The 23,064-nt window shown below is 40.9% G+C and overlaps 1 protein-coding gene across 1 annotated transcript in view; it reads right to left on the minus strand.

The window, feature by feature from the left end:
- The window catches only part of pcdh17 (protocadherin 17), a 59,369-nt gene that overhangs the window by 35,253 nt on the left and 1,052 nt on the right, over positions 1 to 23,064 (minus strand). The window contains exon 2 of the mRNA XM_079482707.1: positions 19,933 to 22,734. Coding sequence (XP_079338833.1) covers positions 19,933 to 22,413 — 2,481 coding nt within the window. The 5' untranslated portion in view covers positions 22,414 to 22,734. The remainder of the gene's footprint in view (positions 1 to 19,932; positions 22,735 to 23,064) is intronic.

Here is a 23,064-nt window from a genome sequence, read left to right on the forward strand (position 1 = left end):
GTGGGGTGGTGAGGTCGGATGAAGTTTACCCCCAGTAAAAAAGTAGTGTTAGAAAGAACCATTTAGGTTATCCGAACACATTCACACAGCTGTAAATCTAACTCCCATTTCACAGAATGCAGATCAGTTAAAAAACCCTCCCCTATTAATAACCTACTCGTTATTCTTGTGAGGGTGGAAGATGATGGTTCATTTTGACAGTGGCATCAGCGCGCCCTTGGCAGCCACAGGAAGAGTTGCACACCCATTACAGGAACGCGACCTCCACACGTCTACATTTTAAAAGGTTGATAAGAGCACTTTCCGAGGAGGTGTTTTACAACATCCTGCCTGTATGCAAAACTCCCCGTCGACAGAGAGCCAGAAAGAGGGATAGGGAGATAGTGCCAGTCTAAATCTAGATCCGCAAGTTTCCTGGGATTACGCAGCCCGTGTCCGCTGTCACGCTCGACTCAACGCGGCCTGTATCGCAACACACTGCTTATTTACCAATACTTTATCTTCCATCTTTCTTTTCTATTGTGCACTGTCAACTGTGACTACTTTAGAAATCCGAAATCATTAACATTTTCAGAAGCATCGGACCTGCAAATAATCGCAATCACAACAATGCAACACAACCTTGCAGATGAACAAAGGAGCCACCATAAAAAAATGCTTTGTATCAAGTGGTAAAAGCTGATCCCAAACAGACATAATGACTGAAAAGAATGTCTGATTCGTATTCCTAGAAGTACATTACAGGAATACGAATCAGACATTCTTTTCAGTCATTAAGTCTGTTTTTTACAACTATAGTTCATGTGACAAGTCACATCACCTTTTCTGCCATTTTTAAGTTCCAGCTGGTACATACTACAGGCTAGCAGAAAGCAAACGGCCAGCACTACGTATCGCTGTTACTAAACTCATGCTCATTTTAATTGAGTGTTTAAAGCCGCAGCTCCTAATTGAGGGCACTGCTACACCATTTGCAGCGCTGCATTAATCGAGCTCTACAAATGTTAACAGCAGGCTTTGTGGTGGTGCTTTGAATGGAGAGCCCATGCTTCTATCTGCATGTTTCTGTTCTGCTACCGTTTGTTCTGTTAACACGCAAAAGAGAAACTTTACACAAGAGTGTCACCAGAATGCAAAATGACACTGCATCGCTAAGCTGTGGCCTATAGCAGCTCATGTTTGATACAAATGGATCTTTTGTGGTTATGGGAGAGACTGTGTTTTGTCCTTTTCTCATTTCTATTCTCTCTCCAAAAACTATTTACAATAAGATTGCTTTTTTAAGGGATTGTTCACCCAAAAGTTAAAATGCTGTCATCCATTACACGCCATCATCATGACCTGTATGATTGTCTTTCTTTTGCAGAACACAAAAAATATATATTTTGAATCATGTTGGTAAACAAACAACAGTGGTACGCGTTGACTTGCACTGATTTTGTGTCCATAGAAGTCAACTGATATCACTGTTGTTCGGTTTACACATTTTTTGTATATATTCTTTTGGGTTCAGCAGAAGAAAGAAGTCATACAGGTTTGAAGTGACAATCCGATGAGTAAATGATGAATTTTCCTTTTTGGGTGAACTATCCCTTTAAAGGAGACATTGAAAGCCCATTTTCCACTAGTTGGTATGATTCTTTAGGGTCTTTATCAACATACTTCCGTTAAAATTCATTCCTCAAAGGCTGTTTGAAACAACACTTTTTACCCTGTCAAAAAACAATCTCTGAAATCTTACTAAATGCAAATAAAAGTTAAAATTGTCCCATTAATTTCTATTAGTTCCATTCCATTAGTTAATGCATTAGCTGACATGAACTACCAATAAACAATACTTCTAAAGCCTTTATCATTCTTTATTTGTATTTATTTATTTTCCACTTAGGAATGTCCCCAGATGTAAGATTAGCCAAACGCTCAGAGACAAATATGTCCCCAAACGATAGTTAAGTATTCCCTCCTTACTCATCAAAAGGTATAGAAAGTCTCCCCACGCTCCCAGACTGAAAAGAAGCAGCGAAACGCTAGAATCTGTACATGCAAGCGTGTGTACGAGAAAACGAGACTCTCAGGAGAGAGGCAGAAAATGGCTCATCTATTTCAGTAAACCCTCAGTACCCCTCTGGAGTGTTGTCACGGTGACCAACCAGATGCCTTCTTTCAATGGAGACAAATGAACAACAGTCGAGCGTGTTAGTTTACAGGACAAACAGAATTAGAGATATAGAGGTGCGGTAAGGGAGAGGTGAAGAGCGGTGGAAGAAGGTGCCATGAGGGAAAAGTAAGGATGCTTATGCAGCATACATGCCCATCTGCCTTTCGAACGTCATTGGAGCTCCCTGGCTGGTGAAATGCATCTGGGTATTCCAGAGTGCCAGATATGTGCCCTCTGCTGTCTGACAATACAACTTCTAGATGTGCGTCTGTGAATGATGAGGAAAGACAGCAACGTTCACTTTGTAGATTGGCCAGGTAGAAAGATATTTTGGACAAACTATATGTGGTGTTTGGAATGGCTATATTTAGCATTGCTTGCAATGCACACCCGTTTACACAGAATTGTACAATTACGAGTTGAAGTACAAGCTTGTGCACCCTTGTGATTTCGGCTAATTGAGTTCTAAACAGTCACATGACATACTACTGAGAATCAAAGGTTTCAAGGGCAAACGGGGGGAGTTTGTTTGGCTGTTTAAACACAAAGCCCCTGGGTGGAACAGTATTTGCGAAATGTACACAATACAGCCTCATAAACAAAGACGATCGATGTTTACAACTGCATAACAAACAAGAACGGAACAAGTCAACCCCGCGCGTCGAATCAAATGAATAAGAGAATAATCGGATCCTCGTCCAACCGACGTTTTCATTATAGGAGGAGATGGAGAATGGCGTACTCAATGGAACTAGCATTGATCAGGTCATTTCTGTGCTACATTACCAAGTGATCAAATTCAATTAGCCGGTCATGTGTTTCCTGTGGTTACTGAGCCTATCAGTCGTCTGGTCTTAACAAACCAAAATGCCACCGCCGTTCATTTCCTGCTCGCGGCCCCAGTCTCCCATTTTAAGTTTTGAAAAATTAATAGCTTCCTTTGAAATTAACACCACATGACTCTAGACGTCTGTGGCCAGAATAACATTCATCGAGATTAATTACGTGGAGCCCAGCAGACACCACAGGTCATCCGTTTTATCTAAGCTTACATTTGTCGGGAACCTTTTAAATGTAACAGCAGTGCTGCACAGGTTTATTTGAGGTTTTAAGTCGAGCTGATGTGTGTGCAGATCCTGCGGGATAAATCGTCATTAGTGTCAAAGTTAAAGTTTAATCTCTCTGTGTCACATATGTACGATGCTATTTAGAGGTATCACAGTCCTAAAACGTTCCCGTCTGTAACAGCCAACTGTCATGCTGAACTATAAGATATTTTCACATTTTAAATTTGTTTTTTTTTTCAAAATTGATCCAAGCCTCTTCATGCCGGAAGAATTAATGTTGTTTCAATGCAAGAACAGGACGTTTTTTACAGTATATGCATGGGATAGACAGGCTACAAGAAATATCTGCAATTACAGAGCTTTACATTTTTCATAATTCTGTTCTTTTGTCATTTGAGTACAGCAAAACCAATTACAGACATTTTCAATATAAGGGCTCTACATACATGTAACTAAAGATCAGACGATCAGAGCCACAAAGAAAGTCCTTATGTGTATTTAAGCCACATAGTATATTTTACGTGCCATAACCGTATTGAAACACCATTTCTTTTTACAAATCCTGCTTTAAAAAATGAAGAGAAAGAGATTACTGTAATCCCAGCCGGGATTATAAGCACTTTGGGGCAGTCAGAGCTCCAGACCACCCGTGTCCGGCTGACACAGATACAGACAGTGCCAACTGTCATGCATGCTAGATAACACCAATTTCCACTTTGCAACAGAATAGGGCAGAACATAATCCCAAAACTAAGTACATAATAAAAAAAAGACAGAAAGAAAGAGATTGTCCCTTTCTAGAATGAGAAAACAATTTACCATTAAGGGTCTCAGTCTGCTAACAACAGACGCAAATGAGAGGTTTACTGTCTGACTGACTTTGAATTCGTCCTTATAGCTTTGGTCCCTGCTCTTAAAACAAGGGGAGTGGAAAACACATTTCTTAAGCTCATTATGATAAATAATAAGGCTTTTACGGAGTAATTTTTCACGGTCAGCCCCTCTAGGAAACTTAAGACAACATGTTGAAACCTGAGGCAGACAGTCAGGGATGGAGGCGGAGAGCGAGATCCAGAGGTTGACAGAGAGAGAGAGACCGAGAGACAGAGGAGGACCAGCTCTTGGCTTTCCGGTTAAGCACATTAGAGGTGTGATACAAGAGATAGCCTCTCTGAGACGAAACACTGTGGATGGCTCAACCACTCAGAGGCCTTAGGGAGCAAGACGTGCGAAAAAGATGGCAAGAGGTTTGGATAAAGATACTGAGGGAGCGAGAGCGGGCGATAGACCTTATCCAAGACAGGAAAATTTGTAAGTGGGAAAAAAACCTGAGCTCAAAACTAATTTTCTCTTACATGTGCACCTCCTGTTCCTGTTCCCTTTCGAGTCGAGAGGCCTACGGTTTAGCCTAAATGTGACAACTTAACAAATCCACGTTGCACAGCACGTTTTACTTCTGCTGAGATCTCCCACATCATTTAATTTCTTTGGAATGAAGCGTGCGCAGGTCATTTGAATTTTAGAAAGGTGTTCCATTGTGGGCCCATTCAGGGTGTCAGTGGCTAATAATGGTTAAATCATAATACATAGAGTAGTATAAACACTAACGCATGTATTCAGTGCGTTTACACAGACTTTTTGAATGGTAAACATCTCAAATGCATGCCCGCTAACCACTATCAGGGACAACCATGTGTTCACCATGTGTGACAGCACAGCTGAAAACAAGAGGCTGGTGATCGTGACAAGAGTTGCTATAGTTAGTCAGTATAAAGATCCTTTTGCCAGTTCACCTGCTTTTCCGTGATGTGAAGATTTATTTGACTTTCTTTCTCCTGTGGTACACAAAACAAGATATTTTGTTAACGTTGGTTATCAAACAACATTGGCCCCCATTGACTTCCATTGTATTGAAACAAAACCACTGAGACATTTCTCAAAATATCCCTTTTTGTGAGCCACAAAAGAAAGAGGGATATACAGGTTTCAAAGCATGTGAAGATGAATAAATGACAATTACATCCAAAAATTAACCAAATGATATCTGAGTTCAGTATTTCATACCAAGTCATTTTTTGAGAGAGCAGGAGCAGAAAGATGTAGCCAGAGGCTTTAAGACAAGAACGCTGTTTTTGAAATGTCAAGCACACTTGTGCTTCAGTGCATGTCGAGACAAACAAACACACATGCTCAAAATCTGCTCTCTGTTATTGGATAAGTTCACCTGTTGGGTGCATGGCTAAAGCAGAGCGCTCGGAGGTCAGTCGGAGCGCAGGGTGCCTTGAATCAACACGGCTTCACACCGAGGTCACAGAGCTACGGCGTGTGTCTCTCTGTTGTGAAATTCATCCGTGTGTAATTGATTTGTTAATCGTCCGAGGTCGCTCCTGAAAGCCCAGAGCCTCTGAACACAACAGACTGACGATTTCTCCTGATTCTCCTCCACCGGGGGTCCGGGCCTCCCCTAGGACACTTCGAATGAGCGCAAAGCTTTTAGAGCACTTCAAAAACAAACATTCCCAGACAAACGCGGTTGATCTGGTCCGCTGTGTGCTCCCATATTCATAAACATCAATGTTTTCAAAACCAAACCACTGAACAAAGCACGGTGTGAAGAAAAGCTAATGTTTGAACAATGCGGCCTCTCCACAGTGTTATCGGTCAATTATTTTAAATAGTTGTGGAGCGTTTGGCTTCTACAATGAAAAATGTGAATATTTTTACCTTTAGCTTGTCACTGGGGCAGTACACCCACTGGACTGAAGAAAAATTCTGTCATAATTGTTTCATCCTCCTGTGACTCATAACCTGTATATATAAATTTGATATTTTGAGTGGTTTTGTGTTCATACAATGAAGGTCAATAGGTTTCAATGTTGTTTGGTTAACAACGTTCTTCATAATATCTCCTTTTGTGTTTTGCAGAAGAATAAAAGTATTTTATTGCTCTTTTATGACATATCGCTTATGGCTCCCCAAACTCTTTGTAAGTCGCTTTGGATAAAAGCGTCTGCTAAATGACTAAATGTAAAATGTAAATGTAAGTCACAGGACTACATGTTTGAAATTAAATGAGGGTGACTAAATGATGACAGAATAATTATTATTTTTGGGTGAACCATCCCATAAATATATGGACAGTAGGGTTTAAATTATGATTATGATTTTGAAATAAATACTTTTCATGCAGGTTAACCATATTGCCATTATGTGAAATTTATTCCGGACTACACAAAAATTAAGCTCTCAATTCCTCAATTAATGTATTGCTTTTAATGCAAAAGTAAATCAAAACATTGCAATGGACAACTTTACATTGGACTAGGGCTGTGCAATTAATCAAAAATGAATCGTAATCGTCAATTTTGGCCTTGGAATCCACAGCGCACCCTTTCCTTTACAGTGGTTCAGCAATGCTATTTCTTTACATTTATTTTTCAGTTAAATTCACAGTTTAAAGGCCGAGTTTATAAAATTTTCCATGTTGTTTTAAAGGTTCACGAGTAATCGTGTTAAATAATCGGGATCTCAATATTAGCCATAATAATCACGATTATGATTTTGTCATAATCGAGCAGCCATACATTGGACTTACACACAGAAAGCAAACGTGATTATTAATTACATTAATCGTTCAGCCCTGAAACCACAAGAGAGAAGGTGTGGAGGATGAAAAGGAGGGAGAACCTACGGTGAAGACAACAGAGTTAGAAGAGAAAAAAATCTATACACTCAACCCCGCCTGAGCTTCTTAACAGCTTGCTACATCAACCTGCTTGATCCTAGGCACACCTCCTCATTAAAGACAATGAGGCACGACACGAAAACGATATCGTTAAACTTTTACATTAAACTTTCACAGTACGTCCCGGCGGGAAGTGCCCGACACGTTTCTCCGTGTTGCTGGAGCCTCCGTTATTCGTTTTTCCATTTCACGTAATGGTGGCCTTTCGGAAAAAAACTAAGTCAAAACCGCAAAACACATCCACTAGACGTCGACCTCGATATCGGCCCTATCTGCTACCCGTTAAAAGGCTGCAGCTGGGAACTTAAATGGAGCTGTGGTCAGGGTTCTCCGGCCCTGACGTGGAAGATTAAATTATCACTGGATAAGTATCTAAGAGGTCTGAGGAGCGTGTAAAAGCTGTCCGCCCGAGCAGCGCTCTGGAAGTTGGGTTTGAGTTGAGATGAGGTAACGACACTTGGTCGTCTTTCAAAAGCAGAGGAGATAACAGGCATATCGGGCTAAACCTACTTAGGCATGATAACCTCTCTGCCAATAGCCTTACAGCACTCACCAATAGGGTTAACTCTCCTAAAGAAGGTGTTAAAACTAGTGAGCGGCAGGTCAAAGACCTCTTAATCTCTCCTTAGAAAAGACGTCCGCTGAAACCCCCGCCCCCTTATACAGGCTGCAGAGGGTGTGTACAGCCCAGTCTTAGACCACCTGTTAGTGATTTGGGAGCTGAGAATATCATCAGCTTTGCTTAAGCCACCCCCAGGAGTCATGCAAGTCACGCTGTGTTTTGGCTTCTGTTTGTGTGTGTGCGTGTCTGAGCGTGCGGGACACGGAGGAATCAAGCGCTACGAATCTGCATGCACTTATCGGGAAGGCCAAACAAATGAATGAATGAACCTGAGCTCTGCAGGAAAAATGATGGATTATTTATGTGCAACCCTCTCAGGGTTTGAATCCTGAAAATACTAATGCGTTGATGAGCATCTCAGCAAGCAAAAACGTCATACCGGTATGCTTTTATGAGCAATGCTCCTTAAAGAAAAAGATTATTATGTTAAAGACCACGTAAAATAGCTTGAGCAGCACATTTTAGGGCCATGTTGTCCATTTCATATTAATGTTTCTTGTTTTTAACCGTGGTTTTCTACTTGCTAACCATTTAAAAGACTATAAATTTAGGTAATTGCTAAAAGGTTTCACTTTCAAATCTCAGGACACTTAACGGATATTTAAATCTTTCATTAAAATGTATTTTGCATTCAATGTTTCCCCTACAATTTCTTAGAAAATAAAGCAATTAAAAGCAATTTCATTTGGGAGTATGCCAACATATAAATAGCTTCAAAGCTGAAATACACGGACTAAAAAACACAACAAAAACGGGGTCTTTAAAATAGGATGCTGACGAGGTTGCCGGTCTGTTTGTGATGGTATCACCAAACCGCATCTGTGACACGTTCTGCCTGAGAGAATGAAATATCACTTTTTCCCTCCCCTCTTCCCTGAAATTCCTAACACAGCAGTTCACACGCTCTCTCAAAATAGAGGCTGTTTCACGCCAAGCCGATTTCTACCGTCACACCAGAAATCTCCGAAGACTGACTGGCCCTCATGTGAAACTGGTGTAAAAATTTACTAAATAACCAGGCGGTTTGAAAACAAAGTAATTGAAGAGAAAACTAGTGTAACTTGACCACATTTTATGTGCCGAGAGAACCGATTAGTCGAAACGTTAATCTCTGACTGGCCTTTGAAGACGCTCAAAAAATCTCAACACTATAATCCAACTCTACAGTTACAGATTCATTAGTCCTAAAAAGATGGTAATGAGAGATGGGAACATAACGGTTGCCCCTAAAAAACTGTCAAAGAAGGTTGCCAAGGCATTGTGAGGGGGTTGATATGATGTTTAAAATGTCATATACATATGGACCACTTCCTAGGATGTAAGGTTGCTTTTTTACCCTTTTTTATTGTTGCCTTTTTACCCTCACATTAACAGTACGTGGCCAAGTTAAATCATGAATACGTCCACTTAACATTTTTATTTTGATTTAAAAACTGAAACAGGAAGTACATCTGGACCAGCGTTGTTTACATCTTCTAAAGAGGTCTATAGGATGTTTTGGCTACTTTATGATCAATCACAAACTTTCAAAATGTGGTTCGCTCATATCATTAACTTTGTGTGAGCCCTAGCAAGCGCCACTAATTAAAAATGATAAACTAGCAAGAAAAGTTTGTGGTAAGACATCTCCATTTCCCAAATATTATGTGAACAAGCTCAGCAAATCAGATCTCCTCCTTCTAAACTAGTTTACAGCAACGCAACCGACTTTTGCAAACGCATGACACAATCCCTACCAAAAGCAGTGCATAAATGAGTTCCCATGAGCCAGAATCCAACCGAAGGGGTGGGTACTACCTTCATGTCTGCACTAGCCTTTCCCTGCAATTCAACATGCTTTACATGATGAAGATTACAATTCTGCCAACTCCACTAAGCAACCCAACCACAAATTTAGGTCACAGGGAGATGATAAACAACTCGTAGACAAAGAAAAGAAAATATATAATATGATTCAATATGATAATGAAAGGAAGTATTGTAAAGCCACTAGAGCACTCTCTAAAACAAAAAAGTGAAGCCACACACACTTACTGATAAACAAACACACAAGCCCGCACACATTACTGTTGTGGCAGCGTTCAAAACAATTGTCTTTTACTCCAAGGTGACTCCCTCTTTTTTTTCTCTTTCCATTTCTCGCAGGTTCAGATACGTGCAGTTTGTGTGTATATATCCGTGTGTGTGTGTGTGTGTGTATGTATAAGCGAGATTGCTTAATGCAGGGCTGTCAAAATGTCCCATAGCAACTCTGTCCGCTCTGTATTAGGAACCTGTCAGCCGGTATGTGGAATTAATCAGCAAGCCCCTGAAGAAACAATTGCATAATCTAAAGCTACAAACTCGGCTGACCTTGCTTTCGAACATGCTTAAATTTCAACCTTCGAAGGGGAGATTGAGGGTGCTAAAGGTTCTGAGTCAATAGATTTCTCTCTCCTCTTCTGCCCTCCACCTGTCTCAGTCATCTTTATCCTATAAAGAGGAATGATTGACTCATTCTTTTGCCTTCAACAGTTCAGAATAAAATTCCATAAGAGATTTTGAATGTGACCTCGGCCAGGCTCGAGTGCACAGCATGTTTGTTATGAAAACACTGACTTAAGATGGAGGGGGATTTTAGAGGGGGATTTTTTTACAGCTTCATTTATTAACGAATCGATTCGACAAGATAATCTAATCGTCAGGAGTTTGGATTTAGTCATCAGCGTCATGAGCCACTGCACATTTGATGTGAAATGACAAGAGCACGGAGATAGCAAACAGAGCAAGGGTGTAACAGAGAGAGAGAGACAGTGAGCGAGAGAGAGAGGCTACAATTATCAACCAAGAGTATAATATTGGCCTTTTAAAAAAGAACTCACCAACCGGACCGACCCGGTTATGAACCTCTCACTCTTTGGATCAATCAAACCGTGCAGAGACTGCGGATTGATCTACCTTGAAAAGGGCGCCGATGAAGGCTTTCCTAAAGATGGAGAGATGGGGATGTCTTATATCGCCTGCAAGTCCTCCTGGGAAGTGTTTTACGAGCTCTAAAGCTGTTAACATGATGCCGGTTTGGTTAGAATAAAGCAGATGCAATTGGAAATTGTATATTCCTTCCTTGAAATATTACTGCTTGAGAATATTATTTAAGAAAGTTATTTTAAGTCAAAGGTAATGCAATTCAACGTGGTTTGCATTACAATATGGACTCATTTTAGAAATACAATTTCATTCTCCCAAACTCAAAGAAGACATAAAGGGTGACTTTGACAAGATTAGAAAGGTATTCATAAATATCTAAGGGGAAATTTATGGTCATTTGTAGAACCAACGCCGTACCTATGCTGTGGCGTATAATATGTGTACACAACAAGCTGTTTCTTCTTTGGCACTTGTCTTGGTTACACAAGCAACCACCCCGTGGACAGAACTAAACATATAATGTAACTTGATAATTTATTATAATTTATACAATACAAAACACAGAAATGGACAGTACATTCATAAACAAAGAGTGCAAGAGAGCGAGAAAACACAAACTGAGAAAAAAAAGAACCATAAACACGCGGAAGACAGTTTTTTTGCGAGTCAAGCACTTTCACACTTTAGTAGGATTAAGAAAAACAAACAGAAACATTAGATTCTCCGAACCGCCAGCCATTTTCTTTGGGAGTTGCCAATCCTCAGCTCATCCACGCAATGCTGCAGGTGAAAAGATGTAACCGTAGACAGATAAGACTGTGTACAAAACATGAGTGCTGACAAGCATCCTCATTAAACTCGACCGGGCCGCAGACGCTGGGTTTATGTTACCTGCCAGCTCTGTCACATGGCAATCCGATACCACCCAAGACAGCCATCTTTCTCTACACAAACCCTTACTGGAAAAATAGGCCTAAATATTTGGTTAGTTCACTGAAGCTAGTGGTTGATTTCAGTGCGAGACGGGAGAGCTGAAGCGAACTCGCCCCAAAGTTGCCCTGAGGGAACAGGAACTATGCAAAATGTCTGTTCATGAAAATTCTTTAATAACGTATTTTCTTTGGCAACATGTAACAAGCCAAGATGCTGCAACCAACAACAAGTCCCTTGAAAAAATGTAAAAGTGTTAATAAAATTAAATGCTGGTTTATGAAAACACAGGGCAAGAAGAGACAGTTTAGCAATGCAAATAACTTGCAAGGTGAAAAGTGGATCTCTGTTAAGTTCCCAGAGAAAAAAAAGAGGCATTATTCCCAGTGTGAAACCGTACCAACCGTAGAAAACCAAAAACTAAGATAAAAATCATCTGTTGAATGAAATAAAGATATGTAGGTTGGACAACTGCAGGTGCTTAATAAAACATGTTCTACCCTGTTTGACATTGAAATAGGATGTCATTTTTATTATTGGATTCCTTAACATCTTAACGCTTTTTGAATGCGAATCGTGGATGTTAATGTGCGTCTTTTGGTGAGGAGAATTAAATAGACGATGAAAGAAGTTAAAAAAAGGGAATCAAACAAACATCTTTAAGTGGATCCTGCTATTTCAACAGTTTAGCAGAAGGAGGCCCATGGGAGGCATTCAAAGAACCCTTTGGGGTCTAGAGTGGCCCTGCAGGGGATCTAATATTTTATTATTATCTAATAATAAAAAGAGAGATGGTACTTAAAAGCACAGCTTGTGATTGAACAATGCTCCCCGGTTTCTGCCACACATAGAACTGAAACAGCGGAGAGCTGTGAGGACTCTCTTCCCCGTGGCCAGACGCACCAGAAAAGACAGCTGTATGTGTTTTATGGTATGAACATGCAGGCAAAACGATGGGTTCTCTTCTGATTGAGAGAAAAATTTAGGAGCACAGGCATTTTCTTTTGTTTATCCGCTGATGTGCAGCATTCATTTCATTCATTAAATCTGGCACAAATTTCTTCTGTTCAATTCTTTGCTAGCCAGCCTGTTTTAAATTGTCATTCCACTTTGGATCTTGAAATCTGATTTGTGATAAAGGGGTCATATGACATGGCTAAAACGAATATATCGTTTGATTTAGATGTAATGTATCTCTTACCATATTTGGAACATCAGATTCCGAAGCAATTGTACTGACAGGATAGGCCCACCTTATTTGCATCTACATTTGGGCGGTCTTAGTCAAATCATATCACGAACTGACGTAGATTTGTGGGGGCGTTTCAGGCAGGCTGGGTGAGCATTCGCTTTTAGATACAATGCATCTATTGTTCCGACACCTACATTTTTTCAATTTTACGTGTCTAATACATACATGGGCAACACACCAAAGACACAGAAAAACAGGTACTTGTGCCATATGACCCCTATAAGCTACCACACTGTTCACACGGACAACATTAACTATTAACCAAGTTGCTACAGTGTTTGGACCGGAGGAACCAGGGCGGAGGTCAGCCATTCAACACATGTAACCTAGCAGACTGCTGGTTTAGCATTTGCATCCTTTAAACATGAAGATGCTTTAATTTCTAATTAAAGAACAGCTGAGTGTCTCATCGCATAAATATATCTGATCTGGTCTGATCTAAAAGAAAAATAGGCAACACATTGCTAAAACAAAATACAAAAAAGTACTGCTAACTGGAAATCAGAGCCAGAGAGAGGGAGAAAGAAGTGGGCGTCTCTCTTCTAGACATCGATGACACGGGTTAAACCACACCGATTGGGCTAAGCTTAAATGCCCTCATCCAAAACATCTACACGGTCAACAAATCCAAAACTAATGCCTTCCAGTGTTTGCAAGAATAGCATTAGCCATTACAGCTTGCGTAGGGAAGCCAGAACAAAAACTGACAGGAAGAAACTAGGACTTGTTTCCTAAACACCCCGCCGTGCGATGTCCTTATAGACAAGGAAAAAGAAACACGTTGCTTACTGTGAAATCGATGGAGATAGAGATTGCAGACAAGCTGAGAAAGACCACAAGTGTTGCATTGAATATTTCAAAGTCAGGAGTTATTTAGACACAAAGCAAACCTTTAAATCCTTACTCTGACTACTTAATGCTCAGATAATTGATAAAAATTGAATTCCTCAAACTCCACTGCAATGTCTTTCTGAGTTTACTTCCACTGACCAAGGAAATTAGTTTAAGTGCCTTGATGTTTTCTGCCTCAAGGGTCAATTCCTGTGTCTTATAACTCTTGCCGGAATACTTCTCCTTTTCAAATTTAGCACTAATAGGTTTAAGTAATTAAATAACCCCAGCCGTCTAAAAGCATTATTTACTCGCTGTATTTCACAAACAAGATATACTGATATAAACATCCACAATTATTTGTGCTACTTTCACATTTGTAGGTCATAGGCACAGGAATGTCAAGGCCTTATAATAAGGTAACATCACAACGCAATACTGCTATACTGAATACAAGTGTTTTATTTAAAAATATATATTCTGTTATATTCTATAAATGATTCATGTCACATGTAGATCTAAAGCTATTATGGGTACGTAAATCAATCTCTGCTGTTTTTTTTTTTTTTTTTTTTTTTTTTTTTTTTTTGCTTGAAAAATAAAAATGATTTGGTTTTTTAAAACCCATTTAATCAAAAACATTCCACAGACCATGTGTATGATTCACTCACTCACTCACTCACTCACTCATCCATCTATTCAGTTCTTCATCTGGACTTGTGTCGTAAATCTACCCCAGTGACTCGAGCACAAAGACTTTCTGGAGATTAATTCCATCGTTCAAGCGGAACTGTACAAGGGCGGGGTAAAATTACAAATGCGTTTATGAGTTATTAATGGCGCCGGCCTGCTGGTTCCCAAACGGGCCTGGGGTTCCAAACCACGCCGAGCGGACAGCGCTGGGTTATAGAGCTATACAACTCAATAAATAATTCAACAGAGTTACTTGGATTTCCAGAATTGCCATACATTATACATGCGGCTCAACAAATGTCTTTGGTATTATACACATATCTGTACACTTCAGCTGTGCTGTAATTAATCGTCGAAATGTGCGCCAGAAAGCATGGTGATCTTTTCAGCCCCTCGGCTTCATTTTTCATGCTGAGGTTTTGACACACTCCAGCGCACCCAAAGAAAACGAGGTACCGAGCGGAAGGGAGGGCGGCTGGGACAGAAGGATGGATTTTTTTGTTGTTGTTTCTGGCCTCCCGGGATTGATTTTCATCTCCCGAAGAACTGGGCTAATCTCAATCCTTCTCTAATCTGTCTCTAAAGCACTTGAAACCCAAGGCCTCTTTGCAGTTGAAGAAAAAAACAAGTGTTTGCTTGTCTGTTTCTGTGTGTGTGCTTTCAGTGTGAGGATTACACCTCAAAATAATTTTCATCTAAAACGAGTCATGAATACATTAATGGAAAGATGATTTGATAAAGGGCAGGTTTTGTGGTTGCACGTCTCCCCCGCAAATAATTGTGGATGTTTATGGTGACATCCTGCTCTTGTCTTGTTCTGTTAAATCTCATGATTTATTAATGAGTCAGTAAATATAGGATCTTCTGAGATCACACACACACACCGAGACGGCTATTACAAGGTAAAGAAAATAAACCCCTGCAAATCTAGAAGGACCAAAGACAGAAATCAAACAAATAACAGGCAGATTTACGGCAGGGTCTCGTGAGCACCGTTTAGTGCTCGAAGTCAAGTGCTGTTTAGATTTCCCACATACACTGCAGAACACATTGATCATGTTCGTATATCATAACCAGATATCAATAATTCATCGCAAAAACAATACGAATAAGATACCAAGGGCAGTAGAAAGAAACGATTGAATACGCTAAAGAATAAACCCGGGCTGAGATTAGGAGAGGGAAAAACCGGTCTCAATACTTTCAAGATTATCTTTCACTGATTCTTCTTCTCCATCTTTTTGTCTTCGACTCTAAACCATAAACAAACGCTCTGTTTCTCAGGCGGGGAGGCCTCGTGCATGAACAAACAACGTACTGCATAATATAATTTCTTTCTAGGCACACGGCCCATTGAAGTGTAGCAGAAATTTCAATTCGATGTTGAGTCACTAATAAATGTGCGAGAAAGAGAAGAGAAGAGAAGAGAAGGGAAGGGAAGGGAAGGGAAGGGAAGGGAAGGGAAGAGAAGAGAAGAGAAGAGAAGAGAAGAGAAGAGAAGAGAAGAGAAGAGAAGAGAAGAGAAGAGAAGAGAAGAGAAGAGAAGAGAAGAGAAGAGAAGAGAAGAGAAGAGAAGAGAAGAGAAACAATGGGCTGTTACACTCATAGGGGATCATGACTCAATCTGCCAGCATACACAAACTCACACATATCATATAATGCAGCATGCAAAGACAGAGCCATTAGCATGCATGACTGTGTTCGTGCTCCTGCTGTCCGACTGTAAAGCGCACACACATACATTCCTACACACACACGGAGCAAGAGAGAAAGAGAGAGGGCACTAAACAGATTGTCAGACATTGACTCTCATGTCTTGTCTTTTGACAATATTTCACATCAGTTCCCAAAGCAATACATCTCGAGCTCATGCGGCAATCTGATTACCTGACACCCGCTTTTATCACTCAATTTTACAAAAAAAACAATGTGACAGAAACCCAATGTCTATAAAACACACCGCACCTTTACAGCTGGAGCGCAACTGCAGCCCCTCCGCTCAAAGCAGTTACTGAATACTGAGATCTCTTGTCATCTACCTTCCACTCGCCATTCTGTTTCAATTATTAAATACTTTATTGGCATATTGCGTGTTCATACAATATTGCCAGAGCATTGAACATATCACAATAGACATACGATAAGTACAAACATTAAAGTGAAATTTCAAAAAGATGCTAAGTAAAAGATAATAAGTATATGTAAATAAACTGAATATATAAAGAATTAGAACATACTGTATATAAAATGTACATTTTTGGCAGAAACATGAGAATAAAAGTAAAACAGTGTCTACAGTATGTGCATTGATTCTTTTTTCTCTCTCTCTCTGTTTTAGGGACATTTTAATGGAAAGAAACAGTTCGGACGGACACTCCCCGGAGGTGCTTTACTGCTGTCCGGCTGCAAACTCCCTCCAAGCACTGACCTTAACAAGTGGAGAGTCACGGCCGCTGCCCTCCTCCGAGCTACATGAATCGCTAACCCTGCATAACCGATTTGACCTTCAGTGACTTAGTTCACCTCTCTATTTGTGGAAACACAAAACAATAGCAAACCAGATGGCGGAATCACAGTCAAATGATGTCTTCTAAGCATCAGTGTCACTGGAAAATACATAAATTCATTCAACAAGTAAACTTGCATTTTAAGTAAGCAGAAATGTGTGCATTTGAATAAAGCCTCCTATATTTTGCACAACTGAGCACTAAAGGCAGACTGTCTCCACCTAGAGGACACTTTTATAGGCATACTAAACACTAATACTCATGCTGACACACATTTCCCCTCTCCAACAATACAGATACGGAAGATACAGAACAAAATGACTCCGAGGCACTCATTTAAAACGCTGGCTTTAACTCTGACAGATGTGCGGTTAAGTATGAACCAGACGCGAAGACAAATACTCAAATGCTCTCTAGAAGATTAGAAGAACGCATTAAGAAAATCCCTCGTTCTTGGGTTAAAGGGATACCACGGAAGATTTTCTTAAACCTCAATTCACCATTAAGTAATAGATCCAGACGCCTGCAGTGTAATTAAGTGCTATTGTGTTCCTTTATCCAGGAAACTTTTCTCGTCCAATCGAATTACACCCTTCATTGTGTTGTGCTCTGTGAGAGCAGACAGTCCTGCTGCTGTAATTGACCCTGCACCTCTTTTCATTTCAGTCGTATTACTTCAGCCGCCAGCTGTTCGCAACCTCTGGAACAGCCACTACCAAACAGCATTAAGAAGCGGGCGGTATACCCTCGTGCAGCTGTGTGGGGGCTTTGGGGTTTTAGCCCAACGTTTCATTTATTTTTTAGGCTGTATGTGATGACACAAATCATAATTGTCAACTATTATAATCACATATTGTAAGAATATATATCAATTATTCGAATTTAAATACTTAATTTGTGTGGGACACTAACCGTCCTAATGTTCACTACAGGTTATGTATTAATTTATCGTTTATATATGGTTTCATTGGACACACACGCCGGGTCTGTGTTTGTTGATCGGTCTGGCAAATGGGTAATATTATAATACTTGATATTTAATTTAATTTATATTAATATTTTATTGTATAATAATTGTATAAAACTAACAATCTGCAATTGTATAAATGATAATAAATAACCAGTTTGTTGAATGGGTTGTGTAACTTTGTTGCATTGAGGTTTAGCCGAGTAACGCTTCTTCCACTGATAATCAAAAAACAATAGACTTACTTTGAACTTGCTAGCTAATGTAATTTACAGTACCTGTTATTTATTTAGCTTGTTATCAGAAATAGCCTGCAGGGACTCTATTCTTTGCGGGTGTGTAACGAAAGTTAAGTTCGGGCCACAAAAGCACGCATGCAGAGTAACGCTTCTTTATATTTTGTAGTATTACACTACATGTAACATCCTTACTTTGACCATTGACCGCATATTGACAGACACATGCAGAGAAGCATTTAACACAGAAATGCACAAGAGTACAAGACGACATCTACCAAATCCATAATAAGACTAAATTAACTGTGGTTCCTTTCACCGTTCTAAAGCTTCAGTTTAATGTCAGCTGACATTTTCTGAGTACTCAATTTTAAGTGCGTTTCTATCACTCTTCTTTTAATCTCTTTCTCCCCTCAACCTTACCGTTTCAGGCCAGGGGAGAGTAAGATTGTTTTACGGCCCTAGAAACTGGATAGCACATCTGCCTCCCGCCACACTTGTGCTGTAAATAATGGAGAGTATATCCTGTACTGTATGGATCTATGTAAACACACAGCATGCACGCTGTGTGTGTGTGTGTGTGTTTGGGCCTTGCTTATTTTCTACAACAGAGAGAAGGGGATGAGAGAGAGGGCCGTGTATATATGCTGCAGTGCATGTGTCTGCGGTTTCAACTCATTATTAAAGCTCAGGATAATGGTCCTTACTGTGACCTCTGACCTACAGCTAGGACACAAGAGTGGTTACATATGCACACGTGACCGCACATTCACACAAACGGATGTAGAGTTAACCCTTTGATATCCATTAACTATATAATTGTATATGTATAAATTTAGTAAATATCCACAGATTTATGATGTATCACCACATGAAAATTACAATCTATGCTATACTCACATATTTGTATGTTTACCCACAAATACACCAACACAACGCCACACAGCCTACAGTTTTCCTACACGTACAACAACTTCAATGACTACACATTCAGCAGAAAGCAAACACGTCCATGACTCTTGAGTGTTAAAGAAATAGATTTACAATAAATAATTTGTGAAAAGATAAAAAATGTACTGTAAATACATTTTCAGCTATAATATCAATGGCGACACGTAGGAGTGTAAAGAGGTGACTTTGACACGACAGATTTCAAATGACTTTAAACTGGCTTAGTAGCAAAGACACACATAAGTTGTCACTGGCTTAACCAAATCGCTCCACACAAAGACGCATTAGCGAGGAAGGAGGGAATCCAGGAAAGCTTTTTCTTTCTTTTCATGAAGTGCAGTCTGAATGTGTTTAATAGCGAAAGGATTGTCACGGCGTTCGAGTACGAAGGTGACACAAACCTGCTGAGTAAGTAATACGGTAAGCGTGTTACATTACCAAGACTGAAAATAGATTTTTTTTGGCTTAAGACAAATTGCATTACGTCGCATAATAAACTGTTTATGTATTTATTTGACTTAGCGGGCGAGCCGTAATAGAAAATGAAAGAACTTTCGTTCTGACATTGTGAGAGACAAGCCTTAGAAGCTCCACAGGAAACTACATATTGATCGCAGCTCTATTCATTTGCAATCCAGTGGCAGTAAAGATATTCTGGGCAGGAGCAGCAAATCATCATGGTATAGCCGTTATGAAATAACAAGCCTTTAGGGCTGAACCTGTCTGTGTGTCAAATCTCTCCACACCAGCGGTAACATCAAAACAATATCTCCCCAACAGAATTATGTTCCATACTCAATTTCCTCTTAACGCATTACCTGAAACAATATGAGCAAAGCTAGATTTCAAAAAACGATAGCACGCTACTCTCTGGCATCAGGCGGGGGAAATATAGACACTCATGTTTCATATTATCACCGGTTGTGTTTCCCTTCCTCCCCCCAATCCTGCTTCATTGTATGCACACGCATCTACTCATCCATTCGTTTATTGACCTAGTGAGATGGAGCAGGAGTGAAGGGGAGGGAGGGTCAAAAGGAAAAGGAATATAAGTTGTCTTTCATACCTGAATTATCGACATCCTGTTCACTGGTGTCTCTGTGGTATTGGTAACGGGTCCTGTGAAGCTGGTGTGGCAGCCAACGTGCCCTTGAGGAACGCTGAGGTTGTTGGCGTTGGGTTTGAGATACATGACCTCTGACCTCGGAGAGCTTAGGGGCAGACGTGTTTGGTAGTCAAAGTACATGGGCGAGGTGGCCAGCGATGGGCTGCTTACCACGTTCATGACGTTCATGGTATCTCGCTCCTCCACTTCGCTTTGCACCAGCATGATGTCGTTCTTGTTGATTTTCTTTTTCTTGCCTTTGCCCAGTTGCGGGTGGGTGTACTCAGCAATGCGGCAGTTGTACGTGCGGATCTCCTTGTTCTCCCGTTTGCACTTGACCGCTATGGTGATCATGGCCGCTAAGAGCATGATGGAGATGATACTGAGGGTGACTATTAATGGGAGTGACATGTCCCAGTTGTGATGTTCAGCATTGATGCGTGGTTCTCCCTCCGGTAGGGGTCCGGAGTAGGCTTTGACGATAAGCTTCGCCATTGCGGACAGAGTCGGCTTGCCGTGGTCGGTCACCTTGATGATGAGCTCTACAACAGGTGACACCTCTTCCCACAATGGCTGAGCTGTTCGTACCTCACCGGTCACTGAATCGATCTCAAACAGGTGTTCCTCGTTTCCGTCCGAGATCTCGTAGGTGAGCCGGCCACTCTCGCCGAAGTCATTGTCCACCGCTCTGACCGTGGTAATAATGTGACCGACCCCCACATTTCGTGGTACATGGATCTCAGCAGTATCGTTCTGAAGTAATGGGAGAACAATGACGGGAATGTTGTCATTAACATCCAGCACGCTCACACGGACAGTGGTGTTGCTCTCCAGGTGTGGACTACCTGAATCTTTCGCCTGCACTTTAAAGTCAAAATACTTTGTTTGTTCATAGTTGAAACTCCTCAGAGCATAAATTGCACCATCAGTAGGTTTGATGTTAACATATGTGGTGATAGATTCCTCGCTTACATTAGAGGGAAGAAGGGAATAGGACACAGTTCCATTTTGCCCCAAATCTGGGTCATGAGCCAGAACTGAGCCCAGGTACTCCCCCGGGATGTTGTTTTCAGGCACCTGAAGCAGATAGACCATTTTTGTGAAGCGAGGCGCATTATCATTTTCATCTAAGATCTTAACATTAAAAGACTTCGTTGAATTCAGGGGTGGGTTGCCATTGTCTTTGGCCACAATGGTGATGTTATACTCATCTTTTACTTCTCTATCTAGAGGTCTGTCGGTCACCACTGTGAAGAAGTTATCATGGTTCTCCTCCAACTTAAAAGGGACATTGCCCAAGATTCTACACTGGAGCTGGCCGTTGCGGCCCGAGTCCTTATCTGTGACTCTCACAAGCGCGATCACTGTCCCCGGGGTTGCCGCTTCGCTAACCGCCCCCTGACGCACCGCAACGAAACCTATCGAGGGCCAGTTGTCATTCCTGTCCAGCACTTTTACGGTGACTTTACAATGGCCAGGAATTGGGTTGGGGCCTTGATCTTTTGCCTGAACATCAATTTCTATAATAGGGTTCTCCTCGTAGTCGATTTTACCCTGAATCTTTATGACACCCGTCCGCTGGTCTATTGAAAACAACTCTTTGATCCTGTCTGGGACATAACAGCTAAAGGAATAAGTAACTTGGCCATTAATTCCCTCATCAGTATCTGTGGCATTTAAATCTATCAATACCATGCCTAGAGGTGAATTCTCAGGGATCTCCACTACATATGAGGGTTGTTCAAACACAGGGCTATTATCATTAGAATCTGTGACTTTCACATTGATTTGCATCGTGCCTGATTTAGGATATTCCCCTCCGTCCGTGGCAGTTATAATTAAAGTGTGATGGCTGCGCTCCTCTCGATCTAAGGACCTCTGAACAACCAATTCAGGAAATTTAGTTCCATCCCCCCTGGATTTTACGTCCAACGAAAATATACTGTAATCATCCCGTGTGATCTGATATGTTTTCAGGCCGTTTTCCTTCGTGTCAGGATCGTAGGCAGCAGCCAAAGGGAAACGTGTACCTGGGGCTGCGTTCTCAGAAATGTCGATATCGATCTGTTCAGAAGGAAAGCTTGGTGCGTTGTCATTTATGTCCTGTATCTCAACTTTAATCATGCAGATCTCTTTGTCGTTGGCAAACACTTCCATTGAGAGCTGGCACTTAGAGTTTTGTCTACACAGTGTTTCCCTGTCGATCCGCTGTTTTGTGTATAACAGCCCGCTTTCAGGATCCACATCTATAAGATGAGGGGATGAGTTCTCCAACACCCTAAAGTTGGATTTTTTCCCCTGCTCCCCCAGTTCCAGGTCCGCATCCTTGGCAATGTTTCCAATGACACCCTGAATTTTCTCCTCAGGTATCGAGTAGTTCAAGTTTTTCAATGTCAGGGCTTGCGCCCATAAAAGTAGGAAAAGGAAAACAGAAAGATGCATCCCTTTCAGTGAGAGTGTCTCAGTTCCAGATGCGTTTCTACGCCTCCGACCTGTTGATCTTCCTGGCAATATGACGATTTAAACCTTCAATTACTGAGCACACATGCCGATTCATGATAAAAAATGTATAAAGTCATTATGTGGGCTTTTCCTTTGAATGCTCTTTTCTATCCTCCGTGGCAGTGCTCCTTTTATCCTGAGTTTTCACAACAAACGGCGAGGCTGTACAGCTAATTTATATTCTGCTGAACGCCCAGGCGCATTGGAAGCATAATCACAATCCGGTTTCCTCAAAGAAATAGCCTTTCCGAGCTTCTTCGCCTGTAATAAAACAAGAAAACACTTATTTTTTAGCAATGTACAGATCCTTACACATAATGTTGTACTCAATCCTTTTAATAGTGAGTGACATCAAGATTAATAAGTAGCTTTGAAACCTCTCTTATCTCGGCATGAGTGGCATTTTTTTTCCTCTGTAGTGTGACTGTAATGAAATGCACACATAATGCGTAATTTCTCATTCCTTGCCGTACGACGTGGATAGCATGTCAATCTAACCTTGAGATGCGTCGGAGCGCTTTACCACTAAATACAGGTGGATGTTCATGTAATTCTGCTCTCAACACGTAGGTTAAGCGATGCGTCAGGATA

This window comes from Barbatula barbatula, assembly GCF_947034865.1.
Source record: "Barbatula barbatula genome assembly, chromosome: 20".
NCBI lineage: Eukaryota > Metazoa > Chordata > Actinopteri > Cypriniformes > Nemacheilidae > Barbatula > Barbatula barbatula.